This window comes from Pinus tabuliformis, chromosome 4_1, assembly GCF_031772625.1.
Source record: "Pinus tabuliformis cultivar Carrire ecotype Pingquan chromosome 4_1, CPIR1, whole genome shotgun sequence".
Taxonomy (NCBI): domain Eukaryota; kingdom Viridiplantae; phylum Streptophyta; class Pinopsida; order Pinales; family Pinaceae; genus Pinus; species Pinus tabuliformis.
In genome coordinates, this window is record NC_142303.1 from 583,464,146 (window position 1) to 583,488,965 (window position 24,820).

Below are 24,820 nucleotides of genomic sequence, written 5' to 3' on the forward strand. Positions count from 1 at the left end.
AATTTATTGATATCCTATAACCGAAGGTCGATTGATTTGCAACTATTTTTAGATCTATAATAAGTGTTCCACTCTTCATTTATCTCATTCTCAATATTATAGTTCTAGTTAAGCTTGTGATGAAGATCAAACATATTTCTAAGAAGTCACTTCTCTATGTCATTATTTCATACCTGAAATTAAACATAAGCAATCATTTTGAATTTACTTAGAATAATCTTTATTTTATCAATGCTAACAATCATCACCAATATTAAAGAAAGAATATTTATATCATTAAAAAAATGAACGATGAATGATAATTATACTACATAAAATTATGATAAGACTATTTTAGTGAACAAAAAATCTCACACACACTATCATATACATAATAAACATATAATAACTATTGAAATAAAATAAAATCTCAAATTTACAAAACTATTATATATAATAAAAATAAACATAGTCTAACTATTAGATGAAATGACTTTTTTGGGACATTTATCCTGGTTAATTTTACTGAAAATCCGGTATAACTTTTTATCATAATTTTTAGTTATTTAATTTGCAAATTTTAAATGTCTAAGAAGCTTTTCGTGGTACTAAATTCAAACCTAAATTGCTTTGATATCTATGTTGGTAAACTCTGTTATCGTTAAGGCTCTGGAATTTTTTTGGGGTGGCTTTAGCCGCTACTTTAGTTTGCATGGAGTTTTTTGGTTAATGAAAATTTCTTAACGACAGGAAATAAAATAGTAAACCCTTAATATCAAATAAGTCTTTAACGTGCAACATCTTTAATCTCGCAAGTTACGGACCTAAGAAAATTTCATTAATGCCGACAAATATTAAAAAATCTGCTTAAAAAAATGGTGGACTAAGTTTTAAAATATTCCACTAGCCTGTTTTCATTTGGAATTTGTGATGGGTAAGGCTTAGTCTTTAAAGTGAAACATCTTTGACCTCGTACCTTACTCAAGAAAAATTCATTAATCCTGACAAAGATTTTAAAATTTGCTAAATATTATAAATTTTGTTATTTTTTATATTATTATTAATTTTAGGTAAATTATTTTTTTTGGTGGTTTTAGTACAAGTGAGACTATTTGCAAATCGATTTTAAACATTAAAACTTAAGAAACCGGAGTTGGTGACAGGATTTGCTTTCATATTGCTTGTATCTTCTTACACTATGGACTTATGAGTGACACCTCCATAAATTTAAGGGGAAGTAAGACTACTTACAAATTAATTCCAAATATCAAAACTCCAAATCCAACTGGATTTTAATTTGGATGAAATTTATTTATTAATAAAAATTCAATATTCACCATAAATAAATTATTAATTTCAAAAAAGAAATTCTTTAACATTGGCTACATCTTTGACGTTGTACGTTACTAAAAGGAAATTAGTTTTAATACTCAAAAATAACTATTTTTTTTTGGCTGTATATGGCATATTCGTTTTAAAGTATTCCATTGGTCGGACCTCATTTGGAATAATTGGTGTGCAAGCTTGGTCATGGTTGGCCAAGGCGGCCTGTGTAATTATTCAGTAGGCAATGACTGCACAAATTTGATAATTATTCAGTAGGCAATGGCTCTACAAATTTGATGATAAGATTGCAAATTGACAGTTTTGGCATTTTATAGGACTGAAAATAGATAGTTTTGTGGTTTATTTGCTTTCATGATGTAATTTTGGTATTGTAAAATATTGAAAATTAGACTCGTTCTTCTAATTAATTAACTAAATAATAATGTTTTTGGATATTTTTTTTTTTTTTTTTTCCAGTTTATCATGTTTGCTCCAGGCATGGTACTAACCATTTTTGACTGTGTATTAGTTTTATTATAAATTTTTTAATAACTTCCATTTTTTAGATAATTTTCGGCAAAATCACATAATCAATCTTTTGTCGACGCGTTTCGAACCAACCAGTGTGGTTCATCATCAGGACAAACTTGTCCTGATGATGAACCACACTGGTTGGTTCGAAACGCGTCGACAAAAGATTGATTATGTGATTTACTTGTCCTGATGATGAACCACACTGGTTGGTTCGAAACGCGTCGACAAAAGATTGATTATGTGATTTTGCCGAAGATTATCTAAACAATGTTATGGATCACAGAAGTCTAAATTCCTTAATAACTTCCATTTTTATTAGTTCTTCTAATTAATTAACTAAATTATAATATTTTTGGATTTTTTTCTAGTTTATCATACTTGCTCCAGGCATGGTATTCCTCATTTTTTTGACTGCGTATTAGTTTTATTATAAACTTTTTAATAACTTCTATTTTTATTATTCGCTGATTTTTTGTTTTGTTTTGTTTTGTTTTTTTCATGAATTTAATCTTAAGGTCACAATCAAGTCAGAGGCCAAATTGGTGTATGAGACCTCTTTGTTTGTCCAAATTGGTGTATGAGACCCCTTTGTTTGTGGGACAGGGATTTGGCTACTAAATCTACAAAGCCATACATACTCTACCCCCTCTGGTTTTGAACCTGTGACCTTTTAGAATGAAACACATACTCTTAAGTATTAGGCCCACTCAAACTGTATATATAAAACACATAAATATATATTAAAAAAACATATCTATTAAAGTGTATATATTAGTTAATCATATTTCTTAATTTTTGGTCATGACATTCAACAATGCAACATTTTATTAGTTATTTTATTTTTGTAATGAAATTTTTGTCTTTATTATTTTTTAGTTTAATTATACTTGAATTAAATAACAAGTACTAGCAATGATGTAACCCTTGTTAACTATTATGTTCTTTATTTTTATTTTTATTTATTAAAATTTTTCTCTCTTTAAAACTGTCCCCGAATAGATTTGTTTTTTTTTTCTCAACATTTCATTCAACTTTCTGTCTTTAGTGATAGACGAAATGTTTATCCAAAAATTAACAATTCCACCCCAAAAAAAACTTGGTCTCTTCTCAACCTCTCATTCAACTTTTTGTTGGATGGTGAGTGAGTGTTCATAGAAACATCACAATAAACAAGAAGGTCACTCCAAAAACATGTCTGTAGAAAGCTGCATGCAACAGTTTTGTGATTTAGGGTAGCTTTCACATGTGGTTACACTCTTTATATACATTAAATATAGAAATTATACCATTTTGACAATACTTGTGAAATGAAGGGCACCATAGATTTTCATCAGGTCTTGAAAACTTTGACAGGTGTTGAAACCCGTCAAAGTTGTACCAACCTTGCCAATTTTACCCTGGTTTTATCTTAGATGGGAGTCAAGACACAAATAATATGATTTGAGTTGCTTCTTAAAGAAGTCAAGGCACAGTGTCATTCCTGATGGGTTTATATCTCGTTGGCCCTTCATAGGGTCTTGATTAAGAAGATATATTACAAGGCTCCCTGTACCAATTTGTATTATACTCTGTTTCTTCGCTTCTGCATATATCACAGAGAGAGTTTTGGAAGGCTGCTATTTCCTGTCAAATATGAAGGTATGTTACTACGTTTGCTCTGTTCAAGCGAAATAACTGCTTAAGGTTCTGAGTGTCTTGAATTGCTAAACCCACTGATTGATGATGATGGCCCATGTGTCTGATTTGCAGAAAATGGTGCTGAAAGTCACCATCGACGACGAAAAATGTAAGAGAAGGGTTATGCAGGCGGTTGCGGGAGTTGAAGGTAAAAATTTTCAAATTTTTGTGGTTCGAATTTGTAGGTTGAAATTTGGATTTACCACAGTCCTCAGGTTTGATTGTCTATTTTTTCGAATATTTATCATGAAGGCCAATTTTTTTTTTCCTGTTCTGAAGATGGATCCTCTTACAAATTCTAAACACAGACCATCAAACATGAAGACCGTGGTAAATCCAAGCTTCCAACCTACAAAACTCATTCAATTAATCAATCAGGGGGTTTTGCTTACCATTAAATGGATTTGAGGGCTAATAAACAATGGACGGATATTTGATTTCAGGGGTAGAGTCCGTTGCAGTGGATATGAAGGAGAAGAAGATAACTGTCATGGGGGATGCAGATCCTGTGGATGTCACAATGAAACTGAGGAAATTCGGATACACAGAGCTGCTGAGCCTGGGTCCTGCAAAAGAAGAGCAAAAGGCAAAGGGCGAGAAGAAGGAAGGTGGGAAGAAGGAGGAGCCTCCAAGAATTGTGTATGTGAATTCAAGCAATTACGGGCCTTACCCTTATGAAGCCGTTAAAGATGAGTACAATTCCAATACATGCACTATCTGTTGATCTCTGTTTCAGTATCTCTTCCCAGCCCTTCCCGAGCTCCAGAGAATCTATGTTTTTTTCTTCTTTGTGTACGTAATATGGTATATGTGTTATTTCACAGGGCAGTTCAATTGGCCATTATCTTGTTCTGAGTTCAATGGGCCATTATCTTGTTCTTAAGTATGATGTAAATACTGAGATTTAAGATTCAGTTAGTATATATCTGTCTTTCAAAAAAACTCAAGTTTCTGAATTTGAAATGAAAAGGCTTCATTTAAAGCTTCTGGCCTTGGACAACAGAGAATTAAAACAGAAATTCTCGCAAGTTTCTGTATTTCTTTGAAGTGAAAAGGCTTCATCTGAAGCTTCTGGCCTTTGACAACACGGAATTAGAAAAGAAATTCTAGCAAGTTTCTGTAACTTTTTATTTATTGACAATACATCTCTGTTACATATGTTACCCATTGAACAAATATGATCGTTGAATTCATTGAATGAGTTCACTGTATCACAGGATCTACAGTGGTTACTATCTCAAAGAATTTGATTTGGTTATTCTTTTACATCAGTATATTTTGATATATATTTCTGATTATGTTGAGTTCAGATGTACTCATGTTTCTTATTCCAAACATATGTACTGGTACTGTTTTTTTTCAGATCAACGTTTTTTCATTTGAATTTTTTTTTTTTTTTTTTTCTTTCTTTCTGAAAAAAATAAAATCTTTTAAATATTCAATTCTTCGTGATTTTTAAAATATATATTTTCCTTTAACCAGCCCTTTTAAGGTCAATAGGAAATGAAAAAAAAAAAGTGATTCTTTCAGAATCCATATTGAAAACGCCTTTCCGGAACGGAAAGGAAAAGAAGCGACTTTAGAGCACTAAGATCACATCATTTTTTTTTTTCAAAAAAAGCGGCGCATGTTATTTATATAAAAGGTTGTGGAAAAAGTATATATAAGTAGATTAGTTATAAATGATTTAAAATATTTATTTAAATAAAGATGGGTTAAATATAAAAGAAATGAATAAATGTTATTTATATAAAAAGTTGTGATAACAATATATAAATGGGTTATATAAGTAAAAAAAAAAAATATATAAATAGGTTATATAAGTAAATAATTTTTCTAATAAATAAGAGTTATGATAATTTGTTATTTATGATTTACAATTTCAAAACTATCTAAAATACTTACTTATTTATATAAAGATTACCAAATATAAAAAGGGATTGAAAGTGCTCGACCAAAAGGAGAGGAAGTATACACAAATTCACTAAAGGGAGAATGACTTCTAATCTAAGATCTTCAACTTTTGTTCCAAATTGCATGTCACATGAATAATAGATAAGACCTCTAGAACAAAAAATTGTCTTAAATAAAATGTACTAATTAAAATAATGCCCTTAAAAATATATATATATCTCTACTAAATTATTAAAATAAAAATCTCATTACCATACATGTTGTCCTTTAATTCCTTTCTTGGAGCAAAAAGTTACTTCCAACTTGCCTTCCCTAAAATCACATTTCAATCAGAATATATAATCTCATCTTTAAGTTTTTTTAAAATATGGTTTAATTGATTTGGTTTTTACAATAAAAATTAAAAAAATAAAATAAAATTTTGAAAAACACTAAATTTATTGAAAATAAATAGAATTTTTTAATTAAAATTTTAAAAAATAATATATAATAAAAATTTGAATAAATAGAATTTTTTAATTAAAATTAAAAAAAATAATATATAATAAAAATTTGAAAAAGCTAGACTTATTGTTTTTGAAAGTAAGATAAGTTTGACTCAATGCCAAAAAGTGATATTTTCTATTAAAATTCAAAATTTCAAAACCTATAGACAAGTTTATGGGATATCTATTTAAAGTCGGTAATATTTATTATATTTATTAAGATATATTTTAAGATAAAATGTAAAAAATAAATATTTTAATAAAAAATATTGTTTTAAAATATTATGATGATGATAATTAATATTTATTGATATTTTAAAGATAAAAAATATTTCATTTTTATTTAATTTCTTGTTTTTAAATATATATTTCTAAAGCACAATAATTTTGATAATTTAAAATGTTATAAAGGTTAGTGATGTAATAATTATTTTGAATTTGTGATTTAATATGGATGTATGGAAGATATTTTAAGAGAATGTCTTTTTTATTTTCAACTATTTTAGTGTCACAAAGATGTCAATTTATTTTGATGTAAATTGTTTTAGGAATTGTTCGACACTCTATTCCACTAGGGAGTTCATAATTGTTTGTTCTAATTTTAACAATGTTGATTCTCTTCTTTACACTAGTCAAAATAAAGAAATATAATGTTGATTTTCTTCTTTACACTAGTCGAAATAAAGAGATAATTTTGACCTTTTAGATCAAGGTTGATTATCTCTTCATAGGATCATAATTTTATTTTGTACTCTAATTTTTTTATCACATCATAGTTTCTTCTTAAATACAAATGTAATGATATTTTTAACATTATTAGATTTTTCAAAATGACTCCATCCTTTATGCGAACCTTGCTTGAGCCATGGATGGTTTTGGTTGGTGTTTGAAACAATGTCAAGAAGCCTCTTGTCTTCCATGTTATTTATTTTGGTTTTGTACATTAAATGTCTTGTCATAGTTATCCTCTCAATGTAGGAAAGTCTCACTTTTATGAGAAGGATAGGATATGGTGTATTGTGTTTAATTTTGAATATATAAATTATAATACTTTTGAATTTGCTTTATTTTTTTCACTATTCTTTTAGAGATGTTATAGTACCAAACTTCCCAACCATATAAGATAACATGAGTAATGAAAATTTCAAAAAGGAGTTTATTGATATCCTATAGCCAAAGGTCCATTGATTTACAACTATTTTTTGATCTATAATAATTGTTCCACTCTTCATTTATCTCATTTTCAAAATTATAGTTCTAGTTAAGCTTGTGATGGAGATCAAAGATATTTGTATGAAGTCACTTCTCTATGTCATTACTTTCAGACATGAAATTAGACATAAGCAATCAATTTGAATTTACTTGGAATAATCTTTATTTTAACAATGTTAACAATCATAACCGATATTAAAGAAAAAATATTTATATCATTAGAAAAAAAAATGAATGATGAATGATAACTGTACTAGATGAAATTATGATAACACTATCTAGTTTTGCAAAAAAAAAACTCATACACACACGCACTTCACTATATACATAATAAACATATAATAATCAAATTGAAATAAAGTAAAGTCTCAAATTTAGAAAAATATTATATATAATAAAAATAAGCATACTCTAACTATTATATGAAATGATCCTCTTTTAGGGTATTTTCCTTGGTCAATTTCACTCAAAATCCGGTATAGATTTTTATAAATCATAAGTTTTAGTTATTTAATTTGCAAATTTTGAATGACTTGGAGGCTTCTCAGAGTGCTCAATTCATTTATGCATTCAAAAAAGCATTTTAAACAACAGGAAATCACAATCTTGCCAAAAATTGTATTGCTAGGTTTTGGACAAAGAAGCCATTTTGTCTATCAGTTAGACTATACCATAAAAATAAAATAATTACTATTCTAAAACAAAATCTTAATTCCAACAAAATGGTATACTAAAATTTGTGTATCATAATAGTTACAAGTAAAAATGGGATATGCTTTTTATTCTAAGGCATATAAGCTTTTATGAAAATCTTCACACATGAATTAAAAAACCTCATTACATTAATAAAAATATATCATTAGTTTTAACAATAATGAGAATTTTATATTAATATCAAAACTCTACACCTGGGATGCAGCCTATATATCAGAGAGAGTTTAGCCTTCATTTTGAGGCTTGAGGAGTCTAAATCTTCTTCCCAACTATAAGAGTTTATGCATATTGGCTTACATACTTGTCTTACAAAGAACTGATCTTTGGAAGTGAAAACTTTCAAAAAGACCGTCAAAATTTTGTAAAATTTTCAAAACACAGCCACCTACATGGAGGCAAAAAAACCTATGCATTGTATACTTTCTTACCCACTACTATGGAGGGAAAATTCTTCATTGGAGTTTGACTACTATCCAAACTTTCTTCACTTGTCGAAGGGGACCTTTGAATAGATATATAGTTGAGAATCTCCTGCAAATTTTCCACTTATTGTCATATGTTGCTAAGCTCATCATCATTTCGATGTGCATGCTCCCTTTGTTCTTCTTTATTTTCCTCTATCTCTATGATTGTAGAAGTCAGTTGATTGTATTTGAATTTCAATGCTTGGATTTCCTCCTAAATTTCCACTAGCATGAGAATAATTCCCTCCATGTTAATCCAACTTAAGGGCTCCACCATAGCTAGATTCCAATCTTTTAATTGAGGTTGCCTTCTATACGCTCTTACACCTCCATTGTCTGTCCAAAACTACCATTTATTTTGACCCCCACACTCCTTAACATATATTGATCAATTTAATGATATTCCTCCCTCACCCAAGAGGCCCAAAGATTGAATAGAGCCAAAACCATAATCCTTTGTTAAACCACCCAATCCTCTGCTCAAAGTGAATTTCACCACACCAAATCTCACTAGGTAAAGGAAATTCTCAACAAAAGAGGGAGTAAAATGTTCCACGTGTGTTAATTCAATACTTAAAAGAGGTAACTTGAGGTGAATGTTAGCAATATTGTCAAATGGGCCTTTGAATAATACTTATTGACTTTTGAATGTTCCTATAAAACCATTGAGAAAAAACTCACATAACTGAGGTAAGGCTGGCTTCGAAAAAGCTAGAACCAAGAGTGCACAAAATAGGCTGGAGACACTTGTGACAAATACACTCAGAACAAATTGGAGGCACATAAAACCAGACCCGATTTGTCCATATCTCTCACCAAATTGAATTTTGACTGTGCTAAGATAATGCTTGATTTTTATTGAGAGCACTCTTAACATTGATTTTTCCTTGAATCCAACTCACATCGCCTTTTAATGGAGAACACTTAGAAAAATGAAGCTCATGCATAATGGGTTGATCCACAGACAGATAGAAAATCCTTCCAGTCTTGCAAAACTTTAATTGGTGTTGATTTCCAATCCAAAAGGCCCCTTCCAAAATTGAATTGCCTCCTGGAGATGGCATTCTTCTAGCCAGGCTTGCATTAATGTTCCATGTTGCAAGTGAATTGGTGAATTTTCACTAGAAAAAATCTCTTCTTCCCAAAAACCCCATAAGGGGGTTGCCTTATAGGGGAATTAAAATCCAGATTCATGGCTTCTGCTTTGAAATGACTCCCACCTTTCATGAGGAACATTTTGGAGTTCTTGCACACAAAAATGAAGACTCGTCACTCTATATTTTAAACTATAATTCTAATTATTACATGTTTTGATGCTTGAGGGAGGCCCACATATGGAGAGCACCCCTTCTATTCCTTATTATTATATTTTTTTCAACCATTAATCCTTCCAGGAGGTTAAGGGATTGGATTAAAGTTTGAGGTTCCATTCATTGGTAAGACCCCCATCTCTAGTTTTGATTTGTCATTTTCCATTTTACTAGCTTCATTATTTTTTATTTTGAGCATGTGGAAGAACCTCACCAAGGAGAAGGATTGATCACAGTCCTAACTCATTCAATTATGTTTTTTACTTTCCAATTATTTAGTGATGCATTGTTTACCATATAGTGCACTAATAGTTATGAATCCCCTATCACCTGGAGGACTTCTATCGAAGCAGATATGTTGAAAATGTAGCAAGAAAATCTCAGTTTCACTTTGCCTTGGTCAAACTAGAGAGAATTTGAATTTCCATTTCAGCAGAAATCTTGGAGGTAGTTAACTGAGGTGACATGACACTTGTTGTAGACTTTCCTGTAGATTCACATCTCATGTAATGTACTAAAACACAAGACAAGAATATAATCTACTCTTTAAATATCGGAAACCAAGAATTGATGAAAACAGTAATCGACAAGAGGAAGATAATCAAAGACACATAACACAATTTTTTCTCTGGGGAAAGCTACTACTCAAAACCCCAACTATCTATTGCATTAATCAGAAATTTGAGTGATAATACAAAGCTTGTTCTCACAAGAACAATTTCGCACAAGTATGATCAACTATGAGCCTCACATGCCCGCACTAACCAACACTTAGCCAATTTTTGTTGCTTGCTAAGCCCCTATTTCCTTGCGCAATTCCTGTGAGGAATAATTGATATTTAATTGGGAATTCCTTCTTCCATAACTGCGCAATCCAAAACTAGGTTCTCTTCTGATTGCATGCATGATCTGTACAACTCAGATCATTCTACAACTAATAGTACATTGTCCCTGCACTTTAGTCTCAACTGGGTCTTTCTCTGAATTGACATGCATGAGTTTCTCATGAGGGAATCTTTAGTTAGCTGGAGTAGCACCCGAGGATGCACCAGTGCACCAACTCACTACTAATCCTCTACTAGTTCCACAAACAGTTAGAACTAGTTTAACTAACCATAACTCAGTAAAACTGAGTTATTTAATTACAAATCAATTAAGTAAATTAAACTTAATTAAATATTTACAAGTTGTTATGAGAATAGAATTCGATTTCAATTCACAATTTAATTCAAGGACAAATTAAACTGGAATTTCTTGTTGCCATTTCTCAACACTCCCTCTCAACAAGAAAGGGATTATCAGTTACCCCGATCCTGTCTCTGTGAAACTCAAATTTACATCTTGACAATTCCTTTGTCAAAATGTCGGCATCTTTCTCCTCCATGGGAATGTACTCCAACAACATAATCCACCTCAATACACAATCCTTGAGATGATGATATCGAATATCAATATGCTTGGACCGATCATGAAAAACTAGATTTTCATAGAGCTTGATACAACTCTGATTATCGCAGTAAGTCATAGTTGGATCTATCTGTTGACCAAACAAACCAACCATAATCTTCCTCATCCATATGGCCTCACATGCTGCCTAACTTGTAGCCATGTACTCTACCTCTGTTGCATTGAGTGCGACCGATCTCTATTTCTTGCTGTACCAAGAAATTGTCGCTGACCCAATACTGAAGATCCCCCCTGATGTGCTTTTCCTTTTGAATGGACTCCCTGCCCAGCCTGCATTGTTGAAGCCTTGAAGATTCACTCCCTCTGTTTATTTGTACCACAATCCATATTGAGTAGTGCCCTTGAGGTATCTCAACACATGATTTTTCGCTTTCCAATACATCTTGGTAGGCCTAACCATCGCTTGAATAAGCTGGTTAACTGTCTATCACATATCCAGTCGTGTGTTCACCAAATACATGAGTGAACCCACAAGATGCCTGTAAACAGTAGCTTCCACTACTTCCCATGAAGTAACATCCTCCTTCCTCCAGTTACCTGCTAGAGTAGTATCCATGGGTTTGCTGCTCTTCATGTGGAACCTCCTGAGTATCTCGTTGGCATACTTGCCCTGAGACACAAACAATTACCCATCACCCTGCCATACTTCCGTTCCCAGAATGTAATGCATGACCCCCATGTCCTTCATCTTAAACTCTCTTGCAAGGTCCTTTTTGCAAGTCTTGATTAGTTGACCATCACTTGTCAAAATCAAAACGTCGACATATAACACAATGATCAACAATTTACCTTCCACTACTATGTGGTATAGGTTTTCATTTGCTTCACTCTTGGTGAAACCCAACTCAGTGAAGTAGCTATCGATCCTGGTGTACCAAGCACGAGGTGCTTTCTTTAGCCCATACAACGCCCTCTTGAGCTGGAAAACCACGACTCATGGTCTAAGGCATCAAAAACTTCAGGTTGCTTTATGTACACCTCTTCCTCAAGTGTGCCATTAAGGAAGGTCTCATCATAGTCAATCCCCTCTAACTGTGAAAATCCACAGCCACAAACCTGGCCTTATGCTTCTCCACACTACCATTTGTAGCTTGATTTACCTTGTAAAGCCATTGGGAGCTCACCATTGACCTGTTCTCCAGTCTCGGGACCACATCCCAAAAATGTTACGAACTATGGAGTCATACTCCTCCACCATGGCATCAACCCAAACTGACCGCTGCACTGCTTCCTCAAAGGAAGATGGCTCTGTCTCAACACATTCGCTCATAAGAGCCATTTATCCAGTGTACCTCTTAGGTGACCTCCTCTTCCTGTGTTGAGATGTGGGTGCTCCCACATTCTCCTGTGCATCATGCAATAATTTGTCAACCTCTCTGGTGTGATTTCTCCCATCTCTGGAAGACTCTACTTGAGTGGATGTCTCCACTTCTGGAACCTCTGCATGTGGCTTCTCCACATCAATATGAGGCTCCTCAACCTTAGGAGCTAAAAGATCCTGAAATGCATGTAGCTATAACTCCCTCTCAAGGGAAACTCACATGGCCTTCTCCTCATCGAATCTGACATCCCTGCGAACAATTATCACCCTGCTGGTCAGCAAGTACACCCGATAGTTGTGAGGTGTACTCCACAAATATCCCCAACTCTATTATTGGCTCAAGCTTCTTCCATGCACCTTTGGTCACATGGAAATACACCAATGACCCGAAATTTTTGAAGTGACCAACATCTAGTCTCTTACTGGAAAGTCTCCTCTGGTGTCTTCATCCCAAGAATTTGATGCAGGCTACGATTCTACAAATAAACCATTTTGTTGCATGCCTCAACCCACATGTGTAGTGGTAGGCCCTGATCATGCAACAATTTCTGTGTTGACCCTCAATGCTTTTGTTCTTCCTCTCAGCCACCCCATTCTGTTGTGGGTTATGGGGTGTTGTCAACTCCCGTTTAATCCCTTCTGCTGCACAGAAGTTATTAAAATCATTTGATACATACTCACCACCGTCATCATTACTTAGAGCTTTAACGTTCTTGCCAGAATCTTTCTCAACCAATGCTTTGAATTCACAAGACTTTGTGAAAGTTTGATCCTTCTTCTGCATGAAAAATATCCAGAACTTACGAGAAAATTCGTCAAAAAATATAACATAATACCTGTGTTTGGTCGTGGATGCTGTTAAGAATGGTCCCCACACATATGAATGGACTCGATTTAGAATCGCCTCTTGAAGCTGCTTCACCAATTGTGGCTCCTCGATAATTGTCTGAGACTTGTTCTAGCACTGCATGTTGAGAGGTAATGTACTCTCCCTCTCAACCGCCAAGTCTATAACAGTTGCCTTGCTCTTCAAGGCTTTGCATGTATCTTGAACCTCAAGAGCATACATGTTCTTGACTCATGAACCGATCTGCTTCACTTGTCTCGTGGTGATCTGTCTAAGGAAAACCTTTCCCTTACTGAAGACTACATCATAGCCTTTGTCCTCCACCATCGCAATTGATACCAAGTTTTTCTTCAGTCCAGGCACATACTTTACATCAGTCAAGGTGATAAAAGCTCCATGCTCCCTCTGAAAAACAACTGTACCTTCACCTGAAACACGATACTTTTCATCATTAACCATCTTTATGCACATATGGAGGTATTTATCCTCCAAGGTACTGAACAAACTATTATAGTCGGTCATGTGGAATGAGGCTCCACTGTCAAGAAACCAACCACAACCCCACCATCGATGAAACCATGCATGTGATGAGGGTAAAATCCAATTCAAACTGAGAGGCCAATGCCTCACCTTCAGATCCTTCCGAGGATCCCTTCTTGGATTTCTTCAATGGACAATTAGTTGCTTAATGGCCCACCTCATGACAATTAAAGCATCTCACTTTAGATTTGTCAATCTTCTTCCCTCCATGAGAAGAACTCGATTTGGGATGAGAATCCTTCTCCTTCCCTTTCCTTGAATTACTCGCTAAGGTGAAATTTTCTTCATCCTCCTTGGATGAAGAACCATCTTTGGTGCTCCTCTTGATCTCCTCCTGCATCAAATCTGACCACAGTCGTTCCCAATCTGGTAGTTTCTCTCTTCCGTTCACTGAGTCATGGTAGCTATGCCAGCTCTTGGGAAGACCGAGGAGAGCAAGACTCACCATTTCTCTGATACCTTGTAGAACTTTTTCTACAAAACCTCGCTCCGATACCATGTATAAATTCTCACTGTAGATCACCTGATAATGCAATGTAACTAAAGCAAAATACTTGATCTACTTCTGCAAACAAACTTGCAGAAGCTTAATCGATTTTGAGAAAAATAAATCAGAACACATATAACAGAGAATAAGATTCAATCACACATGAAACACAGAAGAATACTCTGGGGAAAGCCTCAGCTAAAAACCCCGCTATCTGTATTATCATACAAGTGGAAATCTCAGGATTACACAAAGCTTTAGCTCACAAGCTATTCAACTCTTAGTACAATCCCTCACTACTGCTCATAGACAGAATAGACAACACATATTACTTTCTTCAGTCCTCCAAGCCTCCTATTTCCTTACGCAGTTTCTCCTAGGTCCTCTAGCTGCAACCTATGTGATAATCACCTCACACACAACACTGGCCTCTGAAATAACTACGCAATCCTGAAGGAGATAATTCTTTCTGCATGGATGAGTTTCCTTTATAGGAAAATTCCTCCAACTGATAGTACAATGTGCCTGTCATTAATCTGAATTGGGTCATTCTCTGAACTGACATGCATGAGTTATTTATGAGAGAATATTCAGTGATTTGGAGAACACTAGTTGCATGCATGCATGCATTAACTGACTGAACTCACAATTAGTTCCTCCAAATGTTTGGAACTAATTTAACTGGACTTAAATCAGTTAATTGAGCTAACTAATTACAACTCAAATACAACTCATCCTTATCTCCTTAATTAGGGATAACTTCCTCAATCAAAGGGATAACTGTTGCATGTCTTCACATAGACTTCATGTTTGTTTTTCTCCAACTAATTAACTCAAGATGAATTAATTAATTATTTTTCAAACAACTGCTGAGACCAAATTCGAATTTTAATTCAGGGACTAATTAAAATTGGAATCTATCCCGAAATTCTATTTATAACAATGTTATTTTTAGCATTTCTATTTTTTGCTATTTCCAACAGAGTTGGAGTATATCCTGAAATGCTATTTATAGTAATGCTATTTTTAGCATTTCTTGTTGCGATTTTCAACATTGTTGGCACGTCTCCGTAAGAATTCACTTGTGAACCATCTCCCAAGTGAAAAAATGACTCTCTCTTTCATCCAAAAGGTTGATGCTAGAAAGTTCTTAAGCCAACTCTACTCAAACATGTCTCAAGCCAAATTACATGTGAGACTACTTCCACACTCTAATAACACTCTCTACCTCTACTCCTCTCTTAGAAACCTGAAACTACCATATTATATCTAGCTATCATCAAGTGACATCCTAGCTAGCTGATCTCAGTCATGGAGGAGGCATTTGTAGGAGGGAGAGCTTCCATAAGAGATGGGAGGAGGAACTTATCCTTTAGGGAGGTTGCACAAAAATTGAAACAACTATCCCAAAGGAGAGAGGCGAGCTCATTTGACCCAACAACTAGCCCTAGGACCACCCATGAGCAGTTTCATCTCAAAGCTTTGATGAGTTGCTTAAAAAACTTGCCAAAAGTAGCTCATCGCATGTGCAACACAGGGACAGAGTGACTATTTCGCTAGGGCTAGTGCAAACTTGACCGTCTTCACGGGTGGGACAACTGTTGACACATGACGACCCAGAAACTTAGGTAAAAAAGAGTCTACTTCAGGGATAATGAACTAAGACATTCTTCCTGAGATTACAAGGAAGGTATTGACACATAATTGGCAACATGGCATGGAATAGATGTCAGTAATATGGATCAACAGTGTCCGGGATTAGGGAATGCGGGGTTAGTGACAAATTACTGTGTAACATGGAACAACATGGAGGTTGTGACAGATTTGGTTGATGATCATGAATTAAGGAGACTTTCCCGATTTTTGGAGTTATTGAAATTGATGGAGGTTTATGCGATGATGAGCACAGTTAGGTAGCATGGACAGTGGATGTTGGAGCTAGCGACACTTTGCAAAGATTGATTGTGATGGTGTTTTCAAGGACAAAAACATTTCTAGACTAGTGGAGGATGTCAGGGCCTCGAGTTGGAGAGCGCTCGAGAGGGTCGAAAAATTGATGATCGCGATTAAAGGCGACTCGGAGGTAGATGTTAGGGATATTCGACGAGTCATGCAATGAGGAAGTGTGACGAGTTGTGCGATGGGAGTGTGCGACGGGAGAGCACGTCAGGTGACCCATGTTGGGCGTTTGGGCACGCGCGCGCCCGTGCGAGGCACCCATGGGTAAGGCGACACGGTGAGCAGTTGGGCATGCTCACATTTGATATGGGCGACTCGTAGTGCGATTGGTGGACCAAGCGATGGTTGAGATCATGTGAAATGTTGTGATGCAAGTTAGATGAACAGGTGGAAATTGTTGAGAAATGGCAACAAGAAATTCAATTTTAATTTGTCCTTGAATTAAACTGTGAATTAAAATCGAATTCTATTCTCATAGCAACTTGTAAACAGTTAATTAAGTTTAATTAAATTAATTAGCTTATGAATTTCAAGTTTGAATTCTTTCAGAAGTCATGTATATGTTCTCCCTAAGTTTTATGGGTTTAGGATGAGTTTAATTCTGAGTTGTAATTAGATCACTCAATTTACTGAGTTAATTTCAGTTAAATTAGTTCTAAACTATTTGTGGAACTAATAGAGAGTTAATAGTCAGTTGGTGGACTAGTGCATCCACAAGTGTCACTCTAGTTAACTGAAGATTCCCTGATCAGAAACTCATGCATGTTGATTCTGAGAATGACCCAGTTGAGAGTAGAGTGCAGGGATAATGTACTATCAGTTGTATGATTTACTAAGTTGTATAAATCATGCATACAATCAGAGAAGGACCTATGTTTGGATTGCACAGTTTTGGAAGCATGAATTCCCTTTAAATATAGGTTATTCATCCTAGGAATTATGCAAGAGATTAGGGGCTTGTAGAGCTGCAGAATTGGCTAAGTGTTGGCCAAGAGCTTGCTTGTGAGCTGAGAGAGTTGAGCATACTTGTGCGGAATTTTTCTAGTGAGAACAAGCTTTGTGTCTTCACTAATATTTTTGATATATGCAATATAGATAAAGGGGTTTTGAACAGTGGATTTCCCCAAATACATCTTGTGTCATGTGCCATTGATTTGTCTTCTTCTTGTTCATATTGTTTTCATCGATCTATTGGCTTCCGCTGGTTGAAAGTAGAAGTAGATTCTTGTCTTGTGCTTTAGTACATTGCATGAACTTGTGAATCTACAAGATGTTCTACATGGTATCAGAGCTGAAAACAATATGCTAGATGAGATTTCAAAGTTTTAAGTTTTGGGTTACATGTGAAATTTGAATTTGCAATACATACTTCAGGATCTACAGATGGAATTCTACGGTTTGCGGGTTGAGTATGCCTTGGAAGGCAACTTGAATTTTATAGCCTAGAGGGATAGAATGGATGTTGTGCTAGAGGATAATGGCTTGAAGGAATTCGTTGATAAAAAAATTCCTAAGCCAGCAGCATCAAATGCACAAAATTTGGCCGAATGGAAGAAGTGTGTGATGAAGGCGAGACAGATAATCCTTGAGGGAGTTTGAGACCACATTGTCTCAAGTCTCCATGGCAAGAAAACTCCGTATGCTATGTGGAAAACATTGATGGAATTGTATCAGAATAACATTGAGCAAAGGAAATTGGCACTAAAGGACAAACTTCGAAAAATCAAAATGGAGAAAGGTGAGACAATTCCAAAATACTTGACCAAGTTCGCTTAATGTTGTGATGAACTTGGAAGTGTTGGAATCACAGTTGCCGAGGATGATATGGTGAGTCTTGCTCTTCTAGGACTCCCAAAGAGTTGGCATAGTTATTAGTACTTTGTCAATGGTCAAGAGAAGCTGTCGGATTGGGAAAGACTATGGTTGGATTTGATGCAGGAGGAGACTAGGAGGAACACCAGGGATGGATCTTCATCAAAGAACGATGATGTAGAGAACTGTGCCTTAGTGATTAAGGAAAATAAGGAGAAAGGGAAATCTTCCCATTCCAAATCAGATTCTTATCATGGAGGTAAGAAGAAAGACATGACAAAAGTTAAGTGCTTTCATTGTCATGAGTTAGGCCATTTTGCTACAAATTGTCCACTTAAGAAGTCCAAGAAGAAGTCCTCAGGAGGAGCGGAAGGTGAGGCTTTTGCCTCTTAATTCGAATTGGACTTTTCCCTCATTGCATGCATGGTGTCATCAATGATGGGAAGTGTATGGTACTTAGATAGTGGAGCTTCATTCCACATGACTAGTGACAAAGAGTTATTTAGTGACCTGGAGGATAAAGATCTCCAGATGCATATCGAGATGGGTGACGACGGGAAGTATAGTGTTACTGGATTGGGCATGATTACTTTTCAGAGGGAGTATGGGGTTCCACTCACCTTGAAGAATGTTATGTATTTGCCCGGGCTGAAGAACAACTTGGTATCCGTTGCCATGCTTGAGGATAGAGGCTATGATGTGATCTTCTCGAAAGGAAAGGTGTTCCTTCGACACATAACCATGGGTCAAGTAAAGAAGATAGGGATTCAGGTGAAGAATCTCTATAAGCTGGAGGTAGAGGAGTGTGCTGCCTTGAGAATAAAAGCAAAAAGGGTGAAGAGTCGAGATGTTGGCAAGTTGCGACACAGGTGATTGGGCCAATTTCATCATGGGGCTTTGAAGATATTGCAACAGATCTCTACGATATTCCCAATGGTACACTTGAGCAAGTTGATACATGCAAGAGGTGTACTTTTGGAAAATACACAAAGTCTTCATTTCACAACAGAGACAGTGGAGCAGAGGCTATTCTAGAGCAAGTCCATTTAGATGTGTGTGCACCATTCTCGAAAGCATCCAAAGCCAAACATAGGTATTATGTTATATTTGTTGATGATTATTCTCATAAATAGTGGATATTTCTCATGCAAAAAAAGGATCAAACTTTCAAAAAGTTTGTGAGTTTAAAGCATTGGTGGAGAAAAATTTGGGCAAGAAGGTTAAAGGTCTATGGAGTGATAACGATGGTGAGTATGTCTCAAACGATTTAAGAACTTTTTTGCAGCGGAAGGGATTAAACGGGAGTTGACGACACCCCATAACCCTCAATAGAATGGGTTGGCCAAGAGGAAGAACAGAAGCATAGTAGGGGCAATGAGGGAGATGTTGCATGATCAGGGCCTACCACTACACTTATGGGCTAAGGCATGCAACACAATGGTTTATGTTCAGAACTGTTGATCCAAAATGGATCTTGAGTAAAACCTCTAAGTCTAAGGCTTCCATAAGGTTAAAGACCCGACGGAGTTATAAAGGGAGGAGAGTAGAAACTCGCATCGGAGAAAGCCAGCAGAAGTGTTAACAGACCATAGTCTTAAGAAAAATGTGATAGCGACGTGAACCGTTGATCGAACGGTCCAGATCAACTACCAATATCACATCGCATGGAACCAAAGGAAAGTTAAAACGTGTGTATGTTGAATACCCGCAGACCGTAGGATAGAGAGATCTCATCATGCAATGGATATCGGGTGCTAAAGTAATCAGACTTTAATTAAGAAATCGGAGCCAAAGTTTAATAGATTGGGAGTTTATAATTCTCGTCGGGTCCATAAAGCTGGTTAAGTGTCGGGCAAGTTGTTCACCCGAAATTGCTATGGACTGTCGGATCCTCTAAGAGTAGATCAATGACGAAGGACTGTCGAGCAAGTTTTGTCTGATCAGGAAGACATCAGTCGTTAATCTGATGGTGGATGACCAACGGTGGAGATTTATTCGCATCGCAACATGGCCAAAGGAAGGACTTACCTATGGCTCGAGACATTGCGATATGCGATTGTCGATCGCAATATCACATCGCAACAATACAAAGAAGCGGGGCTTATGCAACATGAAACATGCGATAAAGCAGACCTGACATGGTTTATAGGTGCATCAGTATAAAATTTGAAATCCGATATGAAGTGTTGATAGGGTTTTTCGGTATTTTAATGTATTTTTGCATATTTCCATTATAAACCCAAATACAAAGGGAACCATGGCATTTGAATCACTGCAACTTGCGACAGCCATATAACACAGACCTGATAGGATTATAGGTCATATTTAATATCATTTGAAGTCCGGCTTGGTGGAAATTCTCATTGTTTTGGTGTATTTCTCTGTGTAAACAGAGAAACGTATTCCCAGGGATTTCACCCATGCCAGTGGTCCTTTCCATTTGAAAACAAGTGGCCACCATACCTTAGAGCGTTTTGTAATGATTGTTAAACGATCAAGAAGGAGATGAAGGGACAACGGCCAGGAACGAGAGAGCTCAAAGAGGGAAGGCGAACAAACATGACCGAGAGGCTTAAAAGCCATTCAATGGTAGCACAGAAGGGGGGGTAGATAGAGAAGAGGAGAGAAAGAGAAAGCAGAAGACAGAGAGCAAGAGGTAGAGTCTGTGCACTCTTTTAGACTTGAGGATTTCGACTAAATCCTTGTTGTTTTGTCACTATTATGTTGAGACTCTATTCGAGCTCACACTTGTAATCATTTGCTCTTGAAGACATAATATAGAGGTCGACAGTGAAAGCTGGACCAGGAGACGTAGCCAGGAAGTCTGGTGAACTCCTCGATTATTTGTTGTGTTGATGTGTGTGTTTATTATGTTCATTGTCTATATTATTTGCAATCTTTTTGATCCGTTGCACTAAATAATGTAGGCATTCATGCACATCAGTCTTTAATACCTTAATATTGATTTAAGATCTCATTTTCAGATCAAGTGGTATTAGAGCATTTGGTTTTGGTTTTGTTAAGGTTAGACAACCTTGTGTTGGATTTTGAATGCTAACTAGATTAAAGCTCAGACTAGGAGAAGGAGAGCTTGTTGAGGCTAATCCAAAGATTGGAAGAGTCTATTCTCAAAGGAGAATGGTAGAAGAAGCTCCATTGGGATCAGAATCTCATTTTATAGAAAGTTTTATGACAATCCGAGGTATGGTGGAAGAGATGTATCTGGAATTTAAGAAGGGTCGAGGTGAAAGCACTTCAACACCCAAACCAGACAAAGGAGCAGAGGAACCTTTTCTAGTCACCCCTCCAGAAGGCAAAGGGAAAGGGGAAATGCCTCCTCCACCATCTCCTCCATTATCACCTTCATCATCCTCATCATCTTCTAGCTCTTCTAAGAAGAAGAAGAAAACTTCTTTAATCAAATTAGACGTGAAGTTTGATTTGCCAATTTATGATGGAGAACTCAATGCAGAAACTCTATATAATTAGATAAGATAAATTGATGTCTATTGCAGGGTACATAACGTTGATTCAGAAAGGAAGAAGATTCAGCTGGCTAGCCTTCGACTTGGAGGAACTGCACTAGTATGGTGGGAAGGCAAGGCACAAGCTAATTTGAAAAAACATGGTAAAATCATTTCTACCTGGAATGAATTTTTTTCTGCTATCAAAAAGCAATTCTATCCTTTAGCTTACATGCAGCAGGCAATGATGAGTTGGAAAACCCTTCGTCAGTTGAAAGGTTAAAGTGTACAAAGTTATCCTCAGGAATTCAGAAAGAGAGCTTTAACTCTAGGTATATCATTGGACTCACCTGAGACTTTATTGAAGTATATAGGTTGTCTTCATAGCTATTTAAAGCATACATTTCTCATGTTTAATCCCACTAGCTTAGATGATGTATCAGTTCAAGCCACACATCTAGAAGCGAGAGGAAAGAATGTAAACCCAGAGGTTGGGGGATCATCTAAATATTCTGTAAGCAAGAGCAAGGAAAAGAAGAAACTGAAATGGAAGGAGAGGAAAGCAAACATTGTAAAGAAGGATAAACCTTCATGCACTCATTTCAAGAAAGAAGGACATGATGAGGCACACTACTGGTTTTTGCATCGCAAACTAAAACCTAAGAAGTTCGGTGGAAAGACGAAAAAGAATGTTGATGCTATTTAGAAGGACTTGGGATCAGATTCAGGCGATGAAACAATAGTTACAGCCACGGGTGTTAAAGGTAAAGATTCTGAAGCATCCACAAGTAATTCTGCACAATCTATTGATAATGAAAGTAATAAGAGGGAAAGAAATGAGCTTTTTCGTATTAGAGTAATTTCCAAACACAATAAGTTTGATACTTTGTTTGATAGTGGATCACAAGTAAATTTGATTTCTGAAACAATTGTAAAGAAGTTGGGACTACAAACAAAACCTCATGAGAAGCCATATCCATTAGGTTGGGTGTGTGATAAAACAAAGCTACAAGTAACAAGACAATGTAAACTTAGGTTTGCTATTGGATCAACATTTGTAGATGAGGTTGAGTTAGATATAGTTCCATTGGATATATGTGGTATTGTTTTGGGAAGTCCATACTTGTATGATAGGAAAGCTATTTTCTATAGAGCTGAAAATAAGTATCAACTCACTAAAGATGGAATAGAGTATATTGTAAGAGCTCATAAACTCAAAGATAACTATTCTCTCATAAACTCAGGACAGATGAAAAGAATTGTGAATTCAAGTAAGCAATTTTTACTAATGGTTGTAAAGGCAAAGGACCCTGATAAAACCAATGCATTTGAAGGCTGTGATTCTAAACATAACGCTGATTTAGTTAAAGTTGTTTCAGAGTATGATGTTCTATTTCAAAAACCAAAAGGTCTGCCACCCAAGTGAGAAATAATACATGATATTTATTTGCAGCAAGATGCCCCATTACCTAACATTGGAATGTACAGGTTGTCAGCTTTAGAAAATGCAGAGATAAAGAAGCAGGTATAGGAGTTGCTCGATAAAAGGTTTATACGACCAAGCACATCACCATGTGGATCTCCAATTGTGCCAGTGAGAAAGAAAGATGGTTCGTGGAGAATGTGCATTGATTATAAAGCACTAAATAAAATAACGATCAAGAATCGTTATCCTCTTCCTCGTATTGATGATTTATTCGATCAATTGAAAGAAGAAATTTACTTTTCTAAGTTAGACTTGCAAAGTGGTTATCATCAGGTCATAGTTGCAGAACAGGATGCATGGAAGACTGCTTTCAAGACAAAGCAAGGACTGTATAAATGGTTGGTTATGCCTTTTGGCTTAACTAATGCTCCTGCTACATTTATGAGAGTTATGAATGTTGCAGACCATTTATTGATGAATTTGTAATTGTTTATTTAGATGAAATTCTTCTTTTTAGTAAGACATGGGAAGACCATGTAAATCATGTAAAGCAGACTTTAGATGTTTTGAAAAGAGAAAATATCTATGTAAAGCTATCAAAATGTGAATTTGGCATAAAATGTTTAAATTATTTGGGTGATATTGTAGGGGGTGGTGAATTGAAGATAGACCCTCTAAGGTTGAAGTCATTGTGAACTGGCCTAAACCCAAATCTGCTACAGAGGTTAGGAGTTTCCTAGGGGTAGCACAATACTGGAGAAAGTTTATTGCTAACTTTTCTTTGATTGCAACTCCATTACATGCTTTAACAGGATTGAAACAGGTGTTTTAGTGGGGAGGCAAACAACATAAAGCCTTCGATACCTTAAAATAGAAAATCAGTACAGCACTAGTACTAGCACTGCCAGATCTTCAACATCCATTTGAGATTGAGACAAATGCTAGTGACTATGCCATGGGAGCAGTGTTGATGCAACACAAAAAACCCATATGCTATCATTCTGAGACATTTACTTTTGTAGTAGTTAATTATCTCACATATGATTAAGAATTTTATGCATTAGTACAAAGTGTGAAAAAGTGGAAACATTACCTAATGGGTAAAGAAACAATCATACATATAGATCATCAGCCACTTCAATATTTTCAATCACAAACTAAATTGCAGCAATCAAGACATTATAGGTGGATGGGCTTTCTATAGAAATTTCATCTTGTCATCAGATATAAGAAGGGCATACACAATAAGGTTGTAGACATGTTATCAAGACCAATCATAAATGCATCTACTATACTTTAGCATAACTCAGTAATGCATGAAAGTTACATTGAACAATATGCTCAAGATGTAGATTTTAAAGATGTATATGCAACTTTAAGTCATGGCAAGCAAGTAGAAGAGTTGGATTATTATGTAAAGGACCAACTCTTATATCATTTGGGAAAGTTATGCATTCCACAAACTGAAAGAGTTAACATAATTCGAGAATCACATACTTCTCTTTTATCAGGTCATTTTGGTGTAAGAAAAACAGTTTCACAATTGCAAAGGTTCTGTTATTAGCCAAGAATGCATGAGACAGTTTCCAGATATACCAAAGGATGTGCAATGTGTGCCACAAGCAAACCAAGTAATAGAAAATTAGGCTTGTACACTCCACTTCCAATTCCTTCTCGTCCTTGGGAAAGTGTTTCCGTGGATTTTATTGGGGGATTGCCAAAGTCTAGGAAAGGCCATGATTATTTGTATGTTGTTGTGGATAGGTTCAGTAAAATGTGTATTTTGATACCATGTAACAAGTAGGTTACAACTGAACAAACAACAAAGTTGTTCTTTTAGAATGTATGGGTTCATTTTGGGTTACCCACTTCTATTGTATCT

At 35.5% G+C, this 24,820-nt stretch overlaps 1 protein-coding gene across 1 annotated transcript; it reads left to right on the top strand.

Moving 5' to 3' along the window:
• Positions 1-3,223: 3,223 nt before the first annotated feature.
• Positions 3,224-4,709, top strand: LOC149177305 (heavy metal-associated isoprenylated plant protein 39-like). The gene is made up of 3 exons (XM_089423378.1): positions 3,224-3,477; positions 3,589-3,664; positions 3,960-4,709. The coding sequence occupies exons 1-3, from the start codon at positions 3,472-3,474 to the stop codon at positions 4,238-4,240; spliced, it is 363 nt and encodes a 120-aa protein (XP_089279504.1). The 5' UTR covers positions 3,224-3,471; the 3' UTR covers positions 4,241-4,709.
• The last annotated feature ends 20,111 nt before the right edge of the window (positions 4,710-24,820 follow it).

What these genes read in the sequence shown, in the direction of transcription:
- LOC149177305 (XM_089423378.1), top strand. An exon ending in GGCGGTTGCGGGAGTTGAAG is followed by an intron (nt 3,665 to 3,959) that starts GTAAAAATTTTC and finishes ATTTGATTTCAG; the next exon opens with GGGTAGAGTCCGTTGCAGTG.